Source organism: Hippopotamus amphibius, chromosome 17 (assembly GCF_030028045.1).
Source record: "Hippopotamus amphibius kiboko isolate mHipAmp2 chromosome 17, mHipAmp2.hap2, whole genome shotgun sequence".
Lineage (NCBI taxonomy): Eukaryota > Metazoa > Chordata > Mammalia > Artiodactyla > Hippopotamidae > Hippopotamus > Hippopotamus amphibius.
The window spans coordinates 58,074,516-58,095,032 of NC_080202.1; the positions used below are offsets into that span (position 1 = coordinate 58,074,516).

At 51.2% G+C, this 20,517-nt stretch overlaps 2 protein-coding genes across 5 annotated transcripts in view; both read right to left on the bottom strand.

The window, feature by feature from the left end:
* Positions 1-19,020, bottom strand: part of DNAI2 (dynein axonemal intermediate chain 2) — a 31,316-nt gene extending 12,296 nt beyond the window's left edge. For 2 of the 3 annotated variants that reach the window (XM_057716260.1, XM_057716258.1), the window contains exons 1-6: positions 13,519-13,544; positions 7,908-8,101; positions 5,960-6,121; positions 4,657-4,778; positions 2,134-2,276; positions 1,026-1,139 (exon numbers count right to left, since the gene is read on the bottom strand). In XM_057716260.1, coding sequence (XP_057572243.1) covers positions 1,026-1,139; positions 2,134-2,276; positions 4,657-4,778; positions 5,960-6,121; positions 7,908-8,090 — 724 coding nt within the window. In that variant the 5' untranslated portion in view covers positions 8,091-8,101; positions 13,519-13,544. Of the gene's footprint in view, positions 1-1,025; positions 1,140-2,133; positions 2,277-4,656; positions 4,779-5,959; positions 6,122-7,907; positions 8,102-13,518; positions 13,545-18,959 lie in introns of those variants that run through there. The other variant, XM_057716259.1, reaches the window with a different exon arrangement.
* A 152-nt stretch (positions 19,021-19,172) lies between these two features.
* TTYH2 (tweety family member 2) overlaps positions 19,173-20,517 on the bottom strand; it is a 38,824-nt gene continuing 37,479 nt past the window's right edge. For both annotated transcript variants that reach the window (XM_057716263.1, XM_057716261.1), the window contains one exon: positions 19,173-19,310. In XM_057716263.1, the coding sequence (XP_057572246.1) occupies positions 19,230-19,310 (81 nt within the window). In that variant the 3' untranslated portion in view covers positions 19,173-19,229. The remainder of the gene's footprint in view (positions 19,311-20,517) is intronic.

Consider the following 20,517-nt stretch of genomic DNA (forward strand, 5'->3'; position numbering starts at 1 on the left):
ACAGCCACAGGATGCAGCAGAATAGACCTGGAGCTATTTCAAAGTCTCCTATTCAAAGAATTGTCATGATTTGACCTGTCTGTCTGGTGGTTCGCTGGAAGACCCCCCCACTTGCAAGATTGTTTGTATTCAACAGCCAATAAATAAATAAATAAATTTATAAAAAACAAAAACCAAAATGATTCAAGAAGAAATAGAAAATGTGAGAAGACCCATAATGAATAAAGAGGTTGAATTTTCAATTTTAAAACTACCAATGAGGAAAATCTCTGGACCAGATGGCTTTATTGGTGAATTCTACCCAATATTTAAAGAAGAATGAATATCCAGTCTTCACTAACTCTTCCACAAAGCAGAAGAGGCAACGCTTCCCCATTCATTCTTTTCTTTTTTTTTCCGTGTAGGAAGTTTTATTTAAGTCAGTAATGAAAGAACAGGCAAGATGGTAAGCTGGTTTCAAACAAGTTTTGATAGAATCAGTTTCTCAACTGAATGAATCCTCCTATAAATGGTCTTCACACCTCTCGATTTCACCAGTTCTGTGATTCTTTCTTTTTCTTCCTTTTCTCCCCCCACTCACTCTATATGGCTGGCATTACTTATATCCATTACCATATAGGTTGCCCTGACTGCCTTTCCTGAGATGCAGCTCTCCGGTGGTCTCATCACCCCTCTGCCTCCAGCTACCCTAGCCTAGCTCAGGGTAGATGCGCAGTAAATGTTCCTTGACTTTACCTGACCCATAATTTTCTTAACTTTTAATTTTGAACTCATTTTAGACTCACTTGAACTTTTACAACTGAAGACTCTGCTGAGGTATCAGCAAAACCTGTCTCACCTTGACATCTGGAAAATGCAGGAAGTCCCCACCCCACTTTGTCCTCTGTGGAAAGCCTGGCCTGGCAGGTGGGCCCCGGCCAGACAGCAGTAGGGGCCAAGCTGCCTCAGAGCCTACGGGGCACTTGGGCTGACTCCCCGTTAAGCACCTGGGAGTAGGGGGCGGGGGTGGGGTGGACCTTCCTTACCGATCTGCCCGTTGTAGCAACCTGCCAGGAGCACATGGGAGTCTTTGGGGTTGTATTCCAAGGTGACAAGAGGAGAAGATGGCTTTAGGGCAATTTCTGGCCTGTTGGGGTTTTCTATAAAGCAGAACAGGAAAAAAAAAAAAAGAAATATATATATATATCTTACCAGACCTGCAAAGAAAAGGACAGGGTCAAACAGTTTAACCCCTTCTACAGGTGGAGGGGTGCAGTGGGAGGCGGGAAGCCTAGAAGCCCCTCTCCAGGCTGCAACCTCTGGTCCTCAGTGGCCAGCACCTAGCCCTGGAGGCTCTTCTACTGGTTTTATTTTGGGGAATCAGGGTTGTGTATGCGTGTGACTGTCATTCTAGTCCACTTCCCAGGTTTGGTATTAAATGAGGTTTTGACCCTAAGGCTTTTACAAGAAGCCAGCCCTGACTTGGGTGGACCGGTTGCCCCGCCTGTCCACCAGGGATAGCAATGGGGTCTAGCCCATGGGGAGGTGGTAAGAATTCATTGAGCTGATCAAGAGTGTGAGGTGCCCAGTCCTGTGTGTGGCACCCACACCTACGAATAATGGCTATCACTTATTTGTACAGCGACAGCAGTGAGGGACGTCTGAGAGCGTGGAGCCCACCATCGCCCGCTACCTGCCAGGCTCTGCCCTTGGAGTGAGTCCTCGGTCAACAATGGTCCATGCTGCCCCTACTGGCCATGAATTAGGGGAAAGTGCCAGGACAGGTGGAACTGAGGTAAGTCCCCTGCCCTCCCCGTGGGGCCCCTTCTCAGTCTGCTGGGGACTCTTTCTGATACGCTTTTCAGGGACTCAGAGATGGGACTCCATGGGATTGGTCTGGTCTTGAATGCCCCGATTAAGGATCTGGAAATGGAGGGAGTTCCTGCTTCTGATCTGGCTCCGCTTGGCTGTGCCTGAACCCAGACAGGGAAGGGATGAGACGGTGGCTTCATCCTGGGTCCCTGGGCATCCATCCCAATGAGGGGCCAGCCCCACGAGCATCCCGCTGCGTCGACCTTCCTCCCCCCAAGCTTTCGCTGGCCTCTGCCCTGCTCCCTCATCCTTCCCTGGGCAGCGGACCCCTCTGCTGCTCACCCAGGTCCCAGATGTACGATTCGTTGCTCATGCCCTCAGGTGCCCGTTGAAAATTCAAGCAAGAATACGCCACTGCCAACTTCCTGTTGCCATCGGGGTGCCAGGAGATGTGCATGGCTGGCCGCTTAATTTCCTGAGGATCTCTTTAGGGGAAGGCAAGAGGGCAGAAGACTAGATGCCAGCCTCCCCAAATATATTTGCTAAATTTTTTTTCTTTTTTTTTTACTTCCACATAATTTTTTTCTTAAAAGACTTCATATATGTTTAAACATTCCCTCAGAGAAATTTATTTTAAAAACAAAGCTGAAGTTCTTTCAAACAAACAAACAAATCTGACAGGACTCCCTTAATTGGAAAACTGATCTCACCAGCCATAAATAAAAACTAATAAAAATTAAGACAATGGAAATAAAATATTAAATTTCAGCCTGATGTCTTCATTTGCTGAAAGTTCTGAGCCTCACGCTTGGTTTCTCATGAATATTAAACTACAAGGGAAGGTGAAGAACTCAACCATTATGCTCCTTGGTATTTGCCCAACTGGGTTGAAAACTTATGTCCATGCAAAAACCTGCACATGGAGGTTTACGGCAGCTTCATTCATAACGGCCCAAACTTGGAACCAACCAAGATGCCCTTCAGTAGGTGAATGGATAAAACTGTGGTATATCCAGACATTATTATTATTCAGCATTAAAAAGAAATGAGCTATCAAGCCACGGAAAGGCATGCTGGAAACTTACTGCACGTTGCTAAGTGAAAGAAACTTATCTGAAAAGGCTACATGCTGTATGATTCCAACTATATGACATTCCGGGAAAGGCAAAACCATGCTGACAGTACAAAGATCAGCTGTGGTCAAGGGTTTGGGGGCAGAGAGGGATACACAGGTAAAATACAGAGGATTTTTAGGGCAGTGAAAGTATGCTGTATAATACATTTGAAATGTATGACATGAAGAGTGAAACCTAATGTAAACTCTAGACTTTGGGTGTGCTGTAGGCATCCCCCCAAATTTCATATGTTGAAACCTAAGCTCCAATGTGCTGGTATTAGGAGGTGGGGCCTCTGGGAGGTGATTAGGTTGCAAGGATGGAGCCTTTATGAATGGGGTTAGTGCCCTTATAAAAGAGGGTCTAGAGAGATCCCTCGCCCCTTCTGCCTTGTGAGTTCACAGCAAGAAGATGGCTGTCTCTGAATTAGACAGTGAGTCCTGGGAATTCCCTGGAGGTGCAGTGACTAGGACTTGGCGCTTTCACTGCAGGGGGCCCGTGAGTCCTCACCAGACACAGAACCTGACCTTGCTGGCACTCTGATCTCAGACTTTCAGCTTCCGGAGTGCTGAGGAATATATTTATGTTGTTTATAAGCCACCCAACTTACAGTATTTTGATTCAGCAGCTGGAACAGACTAGGGACAGGGTGTAATGATGTCAGTGTTGTTCTCTGACTGTGACAAATGTTCCACCTGTGGGGAGGGAGGAGGGGAGGGATGCTGCTGGTGGGAGAGGCTGTGTGGGTGTCGGGAGGACGGGGCATGTGGGAACTCTCTGTACTTTCTGATCAGTTTTGCTGGGGACTTAAAACTGCTTGAGAGACACTGCTTTGGGAAAGATCTGAGGTGTTCTCCTTACTTGTTGCAAGTAATAAATCCTTCCTTCTCTGGAAAAAAAAAAATCTGCTCGAAAAAAATTAATTTAAAAAATGAAAGGGGAGGGAGAATGTGTAAGAGTTAGGAAAGGATTAAAGACTTAAAAGGCCCCAAACTGACGCTTTCTCATTGAAGTCATCAGAAGGAACGAATGAAAGTGGGAAATGAAATAACTTTCTGGCCATGTGACTCATCCACGTCACTCCTCCCTGGGAGCACTGCTGTCGCAGAAGGAGCACAGGCTGAGGCCCAGGAGACCAGAGTCCCATCCTTGGTTGGGTCACCCGCCTGCTGTGAGCCCTGAGCACATCCCCTCCCTGGGGTTAGTTTCCTCATCTATCAAACGTGAAGGTTGGATGGGATGGTTTCTAATCCATCAGCACTCTTGGACATCCACGTGTAAGGTCAGACCCCATCAGGGCTGGAGCGGCAGGGAAGACAGCCCCCGCCCCACCCTCACCCTTGTCTTGCACGCCCATTGCTAGAAGCCTGCAGTGCACACCAGGACTCAGCCCTGGATCAGAAAAGAGACCTTACTGGTCGTGCTGGGACTGGGTCTTGTTTGCTCACAGTGCAGCCGGGTCACTGATGTTTGGTACTTGGAACTTTCTCTACACCGTGTGAATCGACCACACTTGGAAACAGCTTTGCAAATTTGCTTTCATCTTTCCCCAGACTCTGTCCTCCCTTTCCACCAACCAGGTCTGCCCCCAGGGTAGGGACCACTTGTCTGCTGGGCACTTCACTGCTCTGATGCTTATTAAGCTTGGAGCACAGAGGGCATTGTACCCACGGCATGGAGTGACCTTTGGAAGCACCCACCCATAGGGGTGACAGAGATTGGCCAGACACCTGTCTGGCTATAGAGGTACCTGAAAACATTGATGGTTTTAGCTGAGGGAGCCTCTTCCGTCACCTCAACCGCATCCTCATCATCAAAATACTCCTGGTAGATGTCGATGGCGTTATTCTGCTTGATGCAGTGCTCCATGATCTGCAGAGGACACATTGGGAGTTCTTAGCAGTGAAAGGAGGTCCTTTCAGCTTGACCTAGGGCTGGATGGAGTCTGGAAGGGACGAGAAATACCTAGCAGTCTTCTCCCATCCTTCCAGCCCACGCATTTTCAATGGGGGCAACATCTACCCCCCCAAAGGGGTGGAAATTGATTCTTGGGGGTAAAATAATATTACTTTTGTGTACAAAGCACAGATACATGGACAGTACAGAAATATGTAGTACACCTACAGTATTACATTTTCTTTTTCTTTAGTATTTAGTTATTTATTTTGGCTGCACTGGGTCTTTGTTTGTGGCATGAGGGCTTCTCAATTGCGGCATGCATGTGGGATCTAGTTCCCCGACCAGGGATCGAACCCAGGCCCTCTGCATTGGGAGCGCGGAGTCTTACTCACTGGACCACTAGGGAAGTCCCTGGTATTACATATTCATTGGGGTGGGGGGATGTCTAAAACGGCTCAATAGGGGACAGAAATGAAAAAAAGCTGAAGAAACACAGTTGCAGCCAAACAGAAGTAGTAACCACTCTGTGTATGACATCCATCTCCTGTTTCCTCTAACCAGAAGGCCCTCCCCTGTTATTCCAAATGTCCAACAAGGAAAAGCTCAAGCTCAAGTGCCCCCTCTTCCAGGAAGACTCCCTTGATCCCTTCAGCAGGAAATCAAATCTACCTCCTCATGGTGCAAATAGCAAAGCATCTCTTCTCTTACAGCCTTTCTTTCTACTTTATTCAGTGATACCTCTGTATTTGTCTTTGGCTTCCGATGGATTTAAACTCTTTGGGGCAGGATATATGTGAATTTCATTTTTGCAATCTCTACTGCGCCTGGCAGAGACTAGAAACTCTGTCCAAATGTGTCAAATGAATGAATGATCCCATTGACAGGTAGCTGCTGGGTGGGGTTCCTTGGGTTCTCTTTGCCTGCCGGGGTGTTTCTGACTTTTCAGGCTCCTCCTAAAGCCGGTTCAACCCTTGGACCTCCCCGCCTTACCCTTCGGTCTGCTGTGTGGACCTGCCTGCCTGCTCCCAGACAGACGATTCCATCTGGTAGCCGGTGTCCTTCCCCCAGGAGTCACAGGTGCTGAGCTTGACATGCAGCTGAGGAAGCAGAGTGATGGCTGAGGCCCTGACCGCTGGTGCTCAAGGAAGCCTTACCGAGCCCAGCTGCGTGATGGCATTGATGTAGTTCTCGTCCTTCTCCACCTTCTTCCGGAAGCGGATCGTCTGCTCCAGCTCCAGGGGGTTCACATCCTTGGGCCAGCCCCCCTCGATGTGGTTAACCCCCCGGGTCTCCATCTCAAACCGCTCTGTGTTGGCCTAAACAGAGTGCCACAGGTGAGAAGATGCCCGACCCTGGTGGAAGCATCTGACCACTTCTGCAAACCAGGGTCCCAGGGCTCCCAGGTCCCTGGGCTCTGAGTGCTCAGGGATGGACCTATGAGGTGCCCCTGGCCAAAGCCACAATATTTCCAGGTACCAGCAAGGAACTTTCTGGTCCTCGGGTGGTCACAGGCAGCCATGGAAGTGCCACCCCTGGGGAGTTAGCAACTTTGCAGCTGATACCAGTGGCTCTGGAAAATCCATTTCTGACCTCATCTCAACCCTAAAGGTCCAGAGGAGCCCACCCATCTGTTCTGTGAGATCCCACAGGAAAAAGTGACTTAGCCTCCTCCGCCCGCCCACTCCCAATGTCACAGGAATCGAAACATGAAAACAGTTAAGGGTGTGGCTTTGCTCTGCCCACTCTCTGTTGCAGGGAGGAGGGCACAGGCGTAGTTTCACCCCTTACACTTACCTCTCTGCCTCCTTTCCAGTTCCCCCCATCTTTTAAATTGTGGTAAAATACGCATAACATAAAAGCTACCATTTGGACCATTTAAAAACGTACAAGTTAGTGGCGTTAACAGCATTCACGATGGTATGTAATCACAATCACTACCTAGTTCCAGAACTTTCTCATCACCCCAAATGGAGACCCCATATCCATAGAGTGGTCACTCCCCTTCTCCTTTCCCTTTTTAAGCCAGTTCTGGAAAAAGCTAAAAGTCTCCACAAGGTGGAGCTGCTGAGAGGAGACCCCCGTGTGGCATGGCCTTCACGGCTGCCATCTTGTTGAGGTGGCCACGCCATGAACAAAGCCGCCCTGGTCCCCGTGACAGCACAGTGTTTGGGCCAAATCAGTGTGATTGTCACTCCACTGATTTGGGAACATGATGACAGGGTTATCCCCTCCCATCTAATCTTCTCCCAGCAGTTCTTGACATAATCAGGAGCTGATCACCTGGTTCAGACAGACCAGGAGAAATCTGGGAGTTTGAACAGCAACGTGACCCTCAGTTCTCTTATCTTTTTTATTTTTTTAAAGATTTATTTATGATTTATTTATTTTAGGCTGCACTGGGTCTTCGTTGCTGTGTGTGGGCTTTCTCTGGTTGTGGTGAGTGGGCTTCTCAGTGAGGTGGCTTCTCTTGTTGCAGAGCTTGGGCTCTAGGCATGCGGGCTTCAGCAGTTGTGGCACGTGGCTCAGTGGTTGTGGGTCGCAGGCTCTAGAGCACAGGCTCGGTAGTTGTGGTGCACTGGCTTAGTTGCTCCCCAGCATGTGGGATCTTCCCGGAGCAGGGCTCGAATCCTTGTCCCCTGCATTGGCAGGTGGGTTCTTAACCACTGTGCCACCAGGGAAGTCGCAGTTCTCTTATCTTGGAGGCACCTCTGATCTGAACTTTCTATGGGGCCATTTCCTTTTCACAAGCTGGGCAGGTTCTGTAGATGTGAATCCCTGGCCCCCCTGGATACCTCTGCCAGCTGTACCAAATGCCTAAAACAACTCTAGTAAGCATCTTAGAGGTGAGGCCAGAGCCCCTGGGAGAGAGAACATCTTTATTTACCTTCACCTGCCCAAGGAGTGGTTGGTGCTGGGCTTCTCCTGACCCCAGGCACTGAGGTGGGTCTGGGGTGATTCTGCCCTCACGCTTCCAGCATCTTCACTGCTCCACTCTAACTGACTTCCAGGGGGTTGGAGTCACCCAGTCCCACTTACCTGCCCTGGCCAGCCACCCTGCCAGACCACACCTCCACTGGCCTGGGGCCTCGGGCAGGGACCCACCTCGTGTTCGGACATGCTGGTGGAGCACTGGATGCCCGTGTCCACGGGGTTCCGCTCCACGAACTGCTCAGCCAGCTCGGGGTTGGGCGGGATGTCGATGTTCAGCTCCGCCTGGCGGTCGGAGAAGTTGCATTGCTTCCCGAACTCGCTGCGCTTCTTGACGTACACGTACACAATCTCCATGGTACCAGCTGCTGCGGGAAGAGAGGGAGGGAGGGTGTGCGGTGAGCGGCCCCAGCTGGCTGTCTCACGATCCCCACCGGCCCCACCACCGGGGGCGGCTCCAGATTCCCAGTCGGGTTGTGGGGAAGATTCCTAAGGGATTTGTCCAGCTGCTGCATGTGCATTTGAAAAAATAATTTCTGCGGTGATGACTACGGGCTAAGCATCATCTTGTCCAGTTCTTACCACTGCCCTCTGAAGTGGACACTAAAACCATCATCTCACTTTGGAGGAATCTGATATTTGAAGGCACCCAGCATGCCTCGCCCAGGATCACATAGCTCACAAGCGGTGCAGCTGGTCTCCCTGACTCCAAAGCTCTTACTCACCAAATGATACAGTTTTTGCTGAGCTAATATGTTTATTGAGAGGCAGGCAGAAATACTGATGGTGATTATGTTGAACTAAATTCCCTGCCCCACACTGAACCTGACCATTACAGCACACAGATCTGAGCCCCAGGCCTCTCTGGAAACCCTCCCACCCAACCACGTGACTGCCAAAAAGGCTCACCCACTAGGTTACTGGACTCCACCCTCCATCACCCTGTGGGAGCCCCACTGAAACCTCTTCCCTCCACGTCACTCCAACAGGGACAGGGCTGCGAGTGCAGCTGAGAAGGAGAGAGGGCCAGTCCACTTCCCCAGCAGGCACAGTAGTTAGGCTTTTGGGAAACCCTCTCACTTGTGCTACTGGTCATGAAAGGCACAGTGGGGAATTGAAAAGCAGGCTGGGCTGGGCCCTGACTTCAAGTTCTGGCCCTGCTACTCGCCAGCTTGACCTTGGCTGAGGCCACCCAGTCATTCCAAGACTGATATACTCAGGATGCTGAGAGGGTGAAATGCGAGAGTTTGGGCAGCAGCAGAGCCAGGGTTCAAATGCAACGCTAGGAAATGCTTTCTCACTCATGCCAACTGGAAGTCTCAGAAAGGCGGTGGGCAGTTCCTACACATTGCTCTTGACTCACCCCAAAAGAGACCTTGACCCTTCTGATGTTCGGTCACAGCAATAGACTCTGGGGAGTCTGAGCGCTCCTCAGTGACTTCAATGACTGGTCGTCCGATGGGGTCTGTCTCTAACATTACACTATGGAGTTTAGCAGGCTGTCCATTTCTAACTCTCAGAAAGTGTGCCTTTAGTGGCAAGTCCCCAAGGACTCAGACTGTGGGTCTGTAAGGCTCTTGAGCCTGAAAGGAGGCCCAGGAAAAAGCTATTGGATGAGTGGCTGGGGTGATGTGGGGAAGATAACTGTAGAAGAGCCTGGCCGTGGTAGGATTTACAACTGAGGGCCTTTCAACACCCAAGAGTTTAGATTCTTGCCTGTGAGCAGGTGTCGCTTTCTTTGAATGAAAAGGGGAACTGGTAGGAAAATACTCAGAGGATATGTCCCCTGCTTTAAGTAAAACCCATAGACAAGTAACCAGACTTAGGAAACAGATTTTTAAAATGCAACAGAAATGCTACAGTAGTAATTCACTTCACCAAGCCCAATTTGTCCTGGAGTTTGCCCAAGAATGCCCTCTACAGCACCCAAAATTATTATACTAAAGAAAAATCTAATTACATAGACTTTTCTAGGAATGCACAGGTTTTATGAATGCCAAACTGCATGCTTTATATTTGTCCAGAACATAGTTTCCATTATTTCACTTACTTATTCAGAAAACATTTATTAAAACAATAAATAGTCAAGATACAGTGGTATTGGCACAAGGATAGACACATAGATCAATGGAATGGAACTGGGAACTCAGAAATAAACCTTTATGGGACTTCCCTGGTTAAGGATCTGCCTTCCAATGCAGGCGACGCGGGTTCGATCCCTGGTTGGGGAACTAAGATCCCACACGCCTTGGGGCATCTAAGCCCACACGCCACAACTACTGAGCTCATGCGCCACAAGGAAGATCTTGCATGCTGCAACTAAGACCCAACACAGCCAGAAGTAAAATAAAATAAATAAACATATAAAAAGAAAAGAAGTAAAGCTTTATATTTATGGTCAACTGATTTTTGATAAAGGTACTAAGCTCAATGGGGAGAGGATGGTCTTTTCAACAAATGAAGCTGGGACAACTGTACACTCACATGCAAAAGAATGAGCACAGATCCCTACCTCATGCCATATACACAGGTGAACTCAAAATGGATCACAGGTGTAACTGTAGGAGGCAAAACTATAAAACTTAGGGGGAAGAACCCAGGGAAATGCTTGTGACCCTGATTAAACAAAGATTTCTTAGTTATGGCCTCAAAAGCATAGTCCATTAAAAAAAGAGGATAAATTGGACTTCATTAGAATTTTAAAACTGGCACTTTGAAAGACAACATTAGGAAAATGAAAAGATAAGCCACAGACTTGGAGAAATGTTTGCAAATCATACATCTGATAAAGAACTTGAGTCTAGAATCTCCATAGACCTACCGGTCCCGGGTGCTGTGAACAGCACTTACAAGCACTCTCATTCTACAGGTAAAGAAAGCGACGTTCAGAAAGTATGTGGTCAAGGGTCACAGTTCTTAAGTCTAAGTAGAGCCAAGGTCCACACACATCCGGCTCTAAAGCAGTGGTTCTCAACCTTGGCTACATGCTTAGAAACACCTGGAGGGCTTTGTAAAAATCACAGTGCTTGGGTTGAACCTCAGACTAACTAAACTGTAATCTCTCAGCAATATTTTTTAAAATTCCCCATGTCAGCATGCAGATAAGGGTGAGGACCACTGATTTAAAGTGAGGGCTCTTAATCTCTCAACCAACGTTTCTCGGATCAGGGATGTCCACTCAAAACATAGAGATTCCCAGGCCCCCTCCTGCAAACACTGATCTACACGTCTGGGATGAGGCCTAGAAATCTGCACTTTTTATAATCATCCCAGATAACTATCAAGACCAGATATGTGTCTGACCTTCCTTCCCCACCTCCAGGGCTTCAAGGAAGCAGATGGGTGGGTTCAGGCTGCTTCCCCCTGAGACGTAGGGCCAAGAAGTGTGTGACAGCCTAGAAGCAAGCGCCTGAGTGGCCTTGGGCCCTGGAACAACTGGGACCAGAGGTGAGGGCGACGACGGTGCAAGGTTAACTCCTTGGTCCCTTTGCATCTACATACGTTGGTCCATGAAGACAGTATCACCCTCCCAACTCCCCACCCCCCAGCCCCAGAACAACTCAACCGGCACCAGACTCACAGAGAGCAGTATTTTCCACTCTTTATTGTGGTTTGGAAACTCTTCTACCCAGAAGCAATGGCTTGGAGAACAGAGGATGCGGACAGAAGCACAAATTACAGCAGGTTGCCCTAATGGGTTATTTGACATGGACAAGATAGAGCCTCGTGAAAAAGGATGCACATCCAATTAGCTTCTCCCCATACTCCAGCACACTGCTGAAGTACAACAGGGCTGCACCTGCGCCCCCCCGCCTGCCCTGTCCCCTAAGGACTGCCAGGCTTGGGCAGTTACAGGCTGCCTGTCTCTCCCTCTGTTAACAGACAATAGCTATGAGACAGCCAGCTCCTAGGGGACACAAGGGGTCTTAAGGGCATGAGGAAACCCCAGGAAGACAAAAATAGCCTCTTTAGCCCAGATCATATTTTTACCAGCTTTGCTTTCCTTCTTGGTGCTTCCCAAGGCCAAGCTAGGAGAGAGAACAGAGGCATTGTTTTCTATCTGGAGGCAGACAGAAGGGACATTTAAAGGCCGGCTGGGTGATGGGAAGACAGCATGTTCAAGGACCCGGGGTGGGCTCTTTCTCACAAGCTGGTGGAGCACGAAGATAAATGGTGAGGTCAGAGCCCGGGGTCTCAGGCGGTCTCTCCCCGCCCTGGTGAGACAAGTCCCACAGGCTGGGCTGCCCCAAGAAGCGCCTGAGCGGGGCCGTCTGTAGAGGGGGCTTCCAAGGGAGACAGGAGCAGCACCCCTGCCCTCTGGGAGTGGGGGTGGGGGTGGGGGGGAGGAGATGGCCCACCCGCGGGAACCTCAGCCCCACCCGCGTCTCAAACACAAGAACATGCAGAACTGGAGACGCGCTGGTCTGAATGCCAAATATGCTACCGTCTCCTGCATCCTGGGATAGACAGATCAGGACCGTCACCAAAAATAAAACAAAACCTGTCTTGTGCAGTGATAATGCACAGTGATTCCTGGAAAGAACCTCCTTTGGTTTAAGAGACAGTGTGTTTTCTAAGCTGGGAGATAAGGGGGTAGCGGGTGGCTGAAAGAGAAGTTCAGTGTGGGATTTTCGCTCGCCACCAGACTCCCTGGTGGTATAAAGGCGACAAAGTCTCCTCTTCCTTGCATCCTTGGGGCAGCCCCCAGTCTTTGTGCTATGTCTGGCTGGACAAAGGACCGCAGGAGGAGGGGCTTCCTGCCCTCTTTCTTCTGTCTGTGCACCTTCCGGAATTTGCGGTCCTAAGAGACTCACTCGCCTTCAAAAGAGGCCGATCTCCCTGGGAATCCTTCCTCTGCCTCACACTGGGTCGACCTGGAGTGAGCCCCAAGAGGTGGAGGATGAGGACAGCCAGAGGTGGGAGGAGGTCCCCAGAGCTGGAGGGTGATGTGGGCCGAGTTTACCTGCTCTGCCCATCACAGCGCTGTCTCCTTAAGCAAAGACTTGCAGTCCCTGGGACAGAAAAGTGGTCCCCTATTCCCTCTGTCACATGCTGAATGTGTGATGTGACCCCAATCCCCTAGGGCTCTCACCTAGAGCTCTCTCCCCCATTCCTTCTCTTCTGACTTGAAAAACAAAGCACAGCAAGGTAATGATTTAAGAGAGGAAAACACAGGGTCTGAATGCTGGGAGGAGAAAGCACTTCTGTAGTTCAAGAGACCATGATAAGCTTTGAACTTGTTGCAGGAAGAAGGAACTAATGATGTGACCTTGAGCGTGATGCCCTAAGGGGCAGAAGTATGCCCACTCCCAGCTTGAGGGATAAATGAAATGATGCAGTGGACCTGTCCCTTAGTAGGGGCTCAGGGACTATAATTCTCTCCCCTCCATTCTTACCAGAAAGCTCTCCTTTCTGGTAAGCCTCCCTCCACCCCAGCCCCGGGCTGTATTTTCCATCCATTCAGCTGTAAACACTTCAGAGGTCTCCCGTCCCCTCTAGGAGACCTATAGCATCAGGACCCGACTGGCAGCTAGGGGTGCAGGAGGCAAGGTGTTTAGAACTTGCTGGGTCCAGTGACTCGGGAGCATCTAGCGCAGCGAGGACTGATGGGGCGGGGGACCCTGGGAGCGCTGGTCCCAGCATCCACCGTCCGACAGAGCCAGCCCGGAAGGACGCCCCACGAGGAGTTTCTTGCGCCAGCGGTGATGCTCACCCTCGGGGGCTCTCCCCTTCACTCCCCACTCTCCTCTTCAGCCGTGGACATCCTCCCCGCGCCCGTCCTTACCCTCGGTCGGTTCCTGCGGCCGCTGGGGAAGCACCGGTACCAGCTATAGCGCTTCTCAAACGGCTCGGAGCCGCGGAGTTTACCCGTTGCCTAGCAACCCTGGCCGGGGGGCGGGGGCGGGGGCCCAGGACGCTAGGCGGCGCGGAAGGAGACCCGGGGCACGTGACCCCCTCATCCCGCCACGCTGGAAGAGCCTCCGGTCCCTCCCACGTTAGTCGAGCACCGGTAATGATAAATGTGTGTAGCGTCTTTGCCAAAGCGCTTATCCAAGTCTACAAATATGCATTTGGCAAGATCCCGAGAAAATGCAAATTGTTCTCAGCGCGCCTCCGGGTCCTGCGCTCTGGTTGGGGCTCTGCTATTTATTTGCTCGTGATCCCGGAGGTCGTTTTACCACCCCTTGCTTCAGTTTCCTCGTCTACTAAATGGGAATTATAACCTCCAGCCGCCTCTCTGCTACCATATCCCCTGCACATTGTATGATAAATTTAAGTCTGACTACAGCACCAGAATGGAAACTCCTGGAAAGCAGGGGCTGGGTGTTTCCACAGCTTAGCTCTTGGTTGCCACGTTGTAAACATGTACTGTTTATTGAATGAATGAATGAATAAAATGAAATTTCTCATGGGTTAAGGCAAGGAGGTGCAATAAGGTAAGCTAGAAGAAGGGGATATGGGGCTAGAAAACATGAGTTAGAATCCCAGTTTGGCCATTTGCTAATCGCATGAACTTGGGCTAGTTGCTTTCCTTTTCTAAGACTCAACCATCCTCGTTGGCAAATGGAGGGGGCAGTGGCAGTGCCTAGGATAATGGGGGGCCCAGGCTGGAGACGACCTCAGAGCCGGCACTTGAAGGGAGGAGGCCAGCTCTGTGCTTCCCACGGCAGGGGATCTAACCAGAGTTCAGGAATGGGCGCTGGAGATGTGGACCGGGGCTGACCATGTGTCATCCAAGAAGTAGAATTTGAGGTTGGAACCAAGCCTTGAGAAACGGTTATGAGCTGCAAGGGGAAAGGAATGGGGAGAGGATTTCAGATTGCGGGGGCAGGGCGTAATGTGAGCAAAGGAGGGGCGGTTGTCTTGGAAGAAAGGCATTTTGGGGGCTGGAGTCCCTGCAGGGGGACAATGAGAGAGGAATTTGCAAAGGTCAGCTGGGGCCAGTTTGTGGGGGATCCAGTCTAAGGCGGCTGGCCAAATTCCTGGGGTTTTGGGACCCTGAAAGCACCGGAAGAAAGCAAACATTCCCTCCCTCAGGCTCCCCAACTTCTTCATACACGTGTTTTCACCACTGCTGGGTGCCACAAAATTCCCAGAGATGGCACTTTGCCCAATGGCACTAACCAAAGGCGAGCCCGTAAGTGACTGCTGCTGTGAACTGCCCCCTCGATTCCGGCCACCAGTTTCTCTGAGCCGAGGAGTCCCTCGGGGTGGACGCGGAGGAGGGGGATGGGGGCAAGATGCAGGGGCGTCTGAAAGCCACACTGAACTGGCTTTGTGTGGTCAGATGCGAATCAGACCTAGACAAAGCGTCCAGAAGAAACACATCGGCTCCTGCTAGGAGCACCGGCTGGCAGGCACCCTCCTCGCCCCACCCCCAGCTTTGGGAAGCTGAGGCTCCCTGCACCCATGTTATGCCTGGGGGGGGGAGGTGGAAAAGAGGGAAGTGGGAAAAGTTGAAAGGAAAACTGCCGCCTCTTCTCTCTTATTATTGCAATGATTTATTACAGGGTCCCCACCCCACCCTCACAGCCTTCATGCTGCCAACCGCCAACGGGTGGCTATGTTCACTGGGCAAACGGGTGGTACCCGTGGGCAGGCCCGTCTCAGCCACCCTGGGAAGCCAGCAATAGAGCATATACTTAGAAGTAGGTGCAAGGATCCAGTTTAAAAAATGCAGTGTGTCTCAGATCTCCGTTCAATCACAGCAGAACTGGCAACTGAAAGTCTTTGCTGAGAGCAGCCCCTGGCCCTGGCCATCCCCGGGGCCAGTCCACAACCCACTGCACTGCTGTCCCCCCAACCTCTTCTTCCAATTTTCTGTGGTCAAGTACACATAAAATCGACCACCTTAACCATTTTAAGTGCACAGTTCAGTGGTATTAAGTACACTCATAGTGTTATGTAACCATCACCACCATCTCCAAAACTCTTTTCATCTTGCAAAACTGAAACTCTATTCTCATTAAACGATAAGGCCCCCCTCCCCCTCCCCCAGCTCCTGGCAAGCACCATCCTGCTTTCTGTCTCTATGATTTTGACTGCTCTAAGTACCTTGTAGAAGTGGAATCACACAGTACTTTTTTTTTCTTTTTCTGTAATTGGCTTACTTCACCGGCATGTCTTTAAGGTTCATTCATGTTGTATCAAGTGTCAGGATTTCTTTCCTTTTGAAGACTGAGTAATATGTCTTCAAGTATATGGTGTACTTTATACCAACATGCATAAAGTATATGGATAGAGCACACGTTGTTTCTCTGTTCATCTATGGATGGACACTAGGGTTGTTTCCACTTTTTACTATCGTGACTACTAATGCTTCTATGAACATGGGGGTTCAACTATTGAGACCATGCTTTCAATTCCTTTGGGAAGTGGAGTTGCTGGATCATCTGGTAATTCTATTCACTTAATAGAATGTATTCATTTTTTGAAGAACCGCCATACTGTTATCCGCAGCAGCTGTACTATTTTGCATCCCTACCAACGGTGCACAAGGGACCACACCGGCGGCCGCTCCCTGGGGATACGTGTGAATGACAGCCTCAAACACACACCTGTTCCTGGCAATGGCTTGAAACAGCAGTCGGCTCTGGGAGCACAGCCGCTGCACGGGAGTCCACGGTAGCTGAGGACCACGGGCGGGGAGCTGGAGTCGGCCTTCCCGGCCCTCCCAGGCTGGCTTGGGTGTTCACAAACGAGGTGCTGCAGAGAAAGCCGGAAAGGCGCCGTGCATTCCAGGAGCCCAGGCCCAGAGAGGCACCCCGTGGAGGTGAAGCGTTCAGGAAGGAAATGCAGCAAAGACCCGCTGCAAAGCTCAGGGAGGTGGCCCGCCATGAGACACCTGCCCCAAGCCCACGTCATGGCACAGAGGCGCCCACCCGGGGCTGTGGGTTACACACCCCTGACTCTGATACTCGCTCTGTTATTGACCAGGGTTCTTGGCCTTCCCCAACCAATAGGAATTGATTCCAGTTCAGACAAGAAATTCAGGCAAGGCTTTACTGGGGCCACTGCTGCAGCAGGAGGGAGTGAAAACAATAGGTTCCCTTGCTCGCTCCTGGAAGAGGCCAGAAAGAGCTGGTTCCTTATATGGGGTGAGGGGAGGGGTGGAGGGGTGGCTTAGGTGGTTTGCCCACCTCTTTGGTGGTATTGAGAGCAGGGGGCGTATGCAGTACCCTGTTTTTGCTCCCTGCTCTTCAGAAGTGGCAGTTGGGTTTTGGGGGGTCTTTTTGTCCAGAATTTGCCCCAACTGCACACGCACGCAGTTACTTTGGTCCCTTCTAGTTTCTTTGTCTTTTGTTGCTGGAGGAGACATTTGTCCAGGTGCAAGCACTGCAGCAAAGGGTCCCAGGTCCCAGCCTGTCTCAGCTCCAACTAAGTCCTTACTCTCTCTCAGCACCTGTTATTTCACTTACAAAGTGACCTCATCAGGTTATTATGAGGTGTAACAATGTGACTACTTGGGACAGTCCCTGGTACACTGGAGATACTCAGTAAATGCCCCTCATTATTGGCAACCTTAGAAGCAATGACCTTTCAGGGGAACTTTGGGGACTCGGGCAGAAAGGAGGCCTGTCCTTGGTCCTGAAGAGCAGCAGGGTCACCCACTGGAGAGGCCCCGTGACATTCATCAGTAGCCCTGTCTTTCAACCCTTGATACTGAAACCCGCTCTGGAGCCCTCCCTGCACCTAACCCAGCCAGAAGCTGCCGTTAGGTACCCTCGTCATTCCCAAAGCTGAGGAAGCTGGAGACAGTGTGATTTTAGTACAAGTGGTTTATTTCTCCCTCGGGTGAGGGCACACATGTTTCAAGCAGAGGTGTGGCCACCTGGCTCCTTCAGGAACCACCCAAGGGATTCTAGTTTAGTTCACATGCATTAAAAACTCTAGTTGCCAACAACGAATGTTAAGAAGCACCACCCTGATGTCGCAGAGTTCCCGTCTGCACGCGACACAGCCTCACGGAGGTGGGTTCATGGTACACGTATGTACAGGTGAATGGGGGGGATCCCAGGAGCCCCATGAGCCTGCTGTCACGGAGGCTTGGCTGGGGGCTGAGAACCACTCCGCTGTCAGTGTCTTGACCAGAAGGAGGCTCTTCCCAAATGGAAATGAAGCCCCTGTCCACAGTCATGCTACCCTGTGCCCCTGCTTTGGTGTGAGGGGTTGCGGGGGCCCCCAGGCTGTGCACTCTTTGTCGGCAGGAGGTTGGAAGCACCACAGACCCTAACCCTGGACCCTCAGAGGGAAGGATGTTGGCTCATTATTTTCTCCTGGTCCACAAGCTCCTTCTCACCCAGCAGGTGCACGTCAGGGGCCGGGGGACAATGTGGGGAGGGGGGGGGACGGGATGGTGGAAGAGGTAGGGAAGACGCCTGTCTTCACATCAAGACACAGTCAGCCCATTCTGCTGAAACCTTTTATGACAAACAGGGAAGACAAAAGGGGGAGAGAGTTGACCTGGGCATTCAGCCAGTCTCTTGGATCAGACTCTGTTCGTGTGCAGACTTCCCTCTTAGAGACTTTATTCTCTCAAAATGCCTCCCTCGGAGTGGGATGAACCCACCTCCCCAGCAGTCAGCATCTTGGGACAGGAGGTTTCACTGACCCTTATTTTGGTGGACACATCAAGTGGGAGGGGTGAATCCCACATCTACGGTAAAAACCGGGTGTGCTACGAGTTTCAATTCTTTGGATAATCAAAATCTTTAAAACACTGAGTTAGACAAACAAAGAGTTAGAGTCACTTTCAGAGCATCTGTGAATACCTGAGACCGTCCCTAGCCTCCGTGAGCAAACTCACAGCAGCGATTCTGGAATGGAGGTGAGGCGACAGAGGGTTGCAGAAAGACGGGCCCACCACCGCCACCTGGACGCCCACCAGGCAGGAGGCTCTGGATCCCCCAGCCCTGGAGCCACCAGCCGTGGATGCAGAGCCTGCCGACGCCTTCCCTCGGTGGCCCAGGAAGAGTCCACCTGACCCCGGGAGATGGGTTTGGACAGTGTCTGGTCTCATCAGGGATGTCATCTCCTGATCAGCCCTTCCACCTTCACCTGCGGGGAAATGGTACGTACCCGTCCGAGTCGCCCAGAGGAGGCACAGTCCTGGCAAGGGGACCCTCGAGCCTGACCCGGTCCCTCCCCACTGCCATTCCCTACCTGGCGAGGGTGGGATACAGGGGCGAACTGAACCAGGCTCCCAGCCTGGGGACAGCCAAGCACCTTGGGGGGTGTTTCCGGTGTGGAGAGGAGGTCAGAGGAGGGAGAGGCTGGTCGAAGCCATGGGTCTTCTGTCCACCTGGGAATCTCAGCCAAGCCCAGGCCGATTCTCCCTGAATTTCAGCTGCTCCCTTGTGCCAACAGGAGCCTTCCAATCCCGCAGGCCCACAGGCAGTCTCTGGATGCCTTTGGTTTCCATTAAAGAAACACACTTGCGTTTGCCTTAGTTAAGAACCAAAACGGGTCAGGGCAGAAGGAACTCCCGGAAGTGTGTTAGGCTGGAAACTCATTCCCGTAGTGCCTCAGGTGTTCATCTGCCACGGACAGGTAGGTGGCCCTCATGCTGGGCGAGTACTGTGGGAGAGAGGAGAGGGCACCGTCAGGACAGGGTCACACGTCACCTGTTAAGCCAGACACTGTACTAGCAAAAATGCCGGAACTTCTGATCAGGAGTGCGAGCGGGGCCAGCCACAGCGGCCGGGCACCAAGTTTCAATGTCAAGGCCTCGTGGGGATCATCGGAGGATAGCTGAGTGGCCCGGGCAGGCTTCGTGTCTGCTGATACTTCCAACCCTTAGGCCATCGGGACATCTGGGTCCCAGCCTCAAATTCAGGATGCAGGACTTCCCCGGTGGCGCAGTGGTTAAGAATCCACCTGCAGGGGACACGGGTTCGATCCCTGGTTCAGGAAGATCCCACATGCCTCGGAGCCACTAAGCTCATGTGCCACAACTACTGAAGCCTGCGCGCCTAAAGCCCGTGCTCCCCAACAAGAGAAGCCACTGCGACAAGAAGCCCACGCACTGCAACAAAGAGTAGCCCCCACTCACTGCAGCTAAAGAAAGCCCACGTGCAGCAACAAAGACCCAAAGCAGCCAAAGTAAATAAATAAATAAACTTATTTCTTTTTAAAAATTAAGTATTTTAAAGTGCCACCAATTTTTTTTTAAGTTCTTCCAAGTGCAGCCAAGTTGGAAAAACACAGTATAAGTGGCAGATGTTAGCTAGCCTCTGCTTAGAAGTAGAGATTTGGCTTCTCACGTGATCACATCTCACATCACATATAGGACCTGAGAGTCTGTATTTCTAACAAGTTCCAGGTGCTGCTGGTCAGCTGACTCCGAGTAGCAATGGTCCACAGGACCCTGACTGTCTCCTGGCACTAGGGACGTTGCCAGGGTCCAGGTCTAGGCCATTCACACCAGAGATGGACAAAGGCTTCCAGCTGGTGGGCGGGGGGAGTGGCCTGAGACTTTTTAACCCAGTGGGTCTCAATTCTGCCCCCTGCTCAGAGACATCTGGTAATGTCTGGAGGCATCTTCAGTTATCATGGCGGTGGGGATGCTATTGGCATCGCATGGGCGGAGGCCAGGGATGCAGCTAAACCTCGGACAGTGCACAGGACACGCCCCCGTGACACACGATGATCTGCTCAAAGTGTCAGTACGCTGAGTGAGGAAGCCTGCCCCTGAGCAGGCTTCAGCTTTGCCTGGAACCGGATAGACATGCAAATCCCTGAGCCCCACCCCAGATTTTCTGAATCAGAAGCAGGGTGTGCCCAG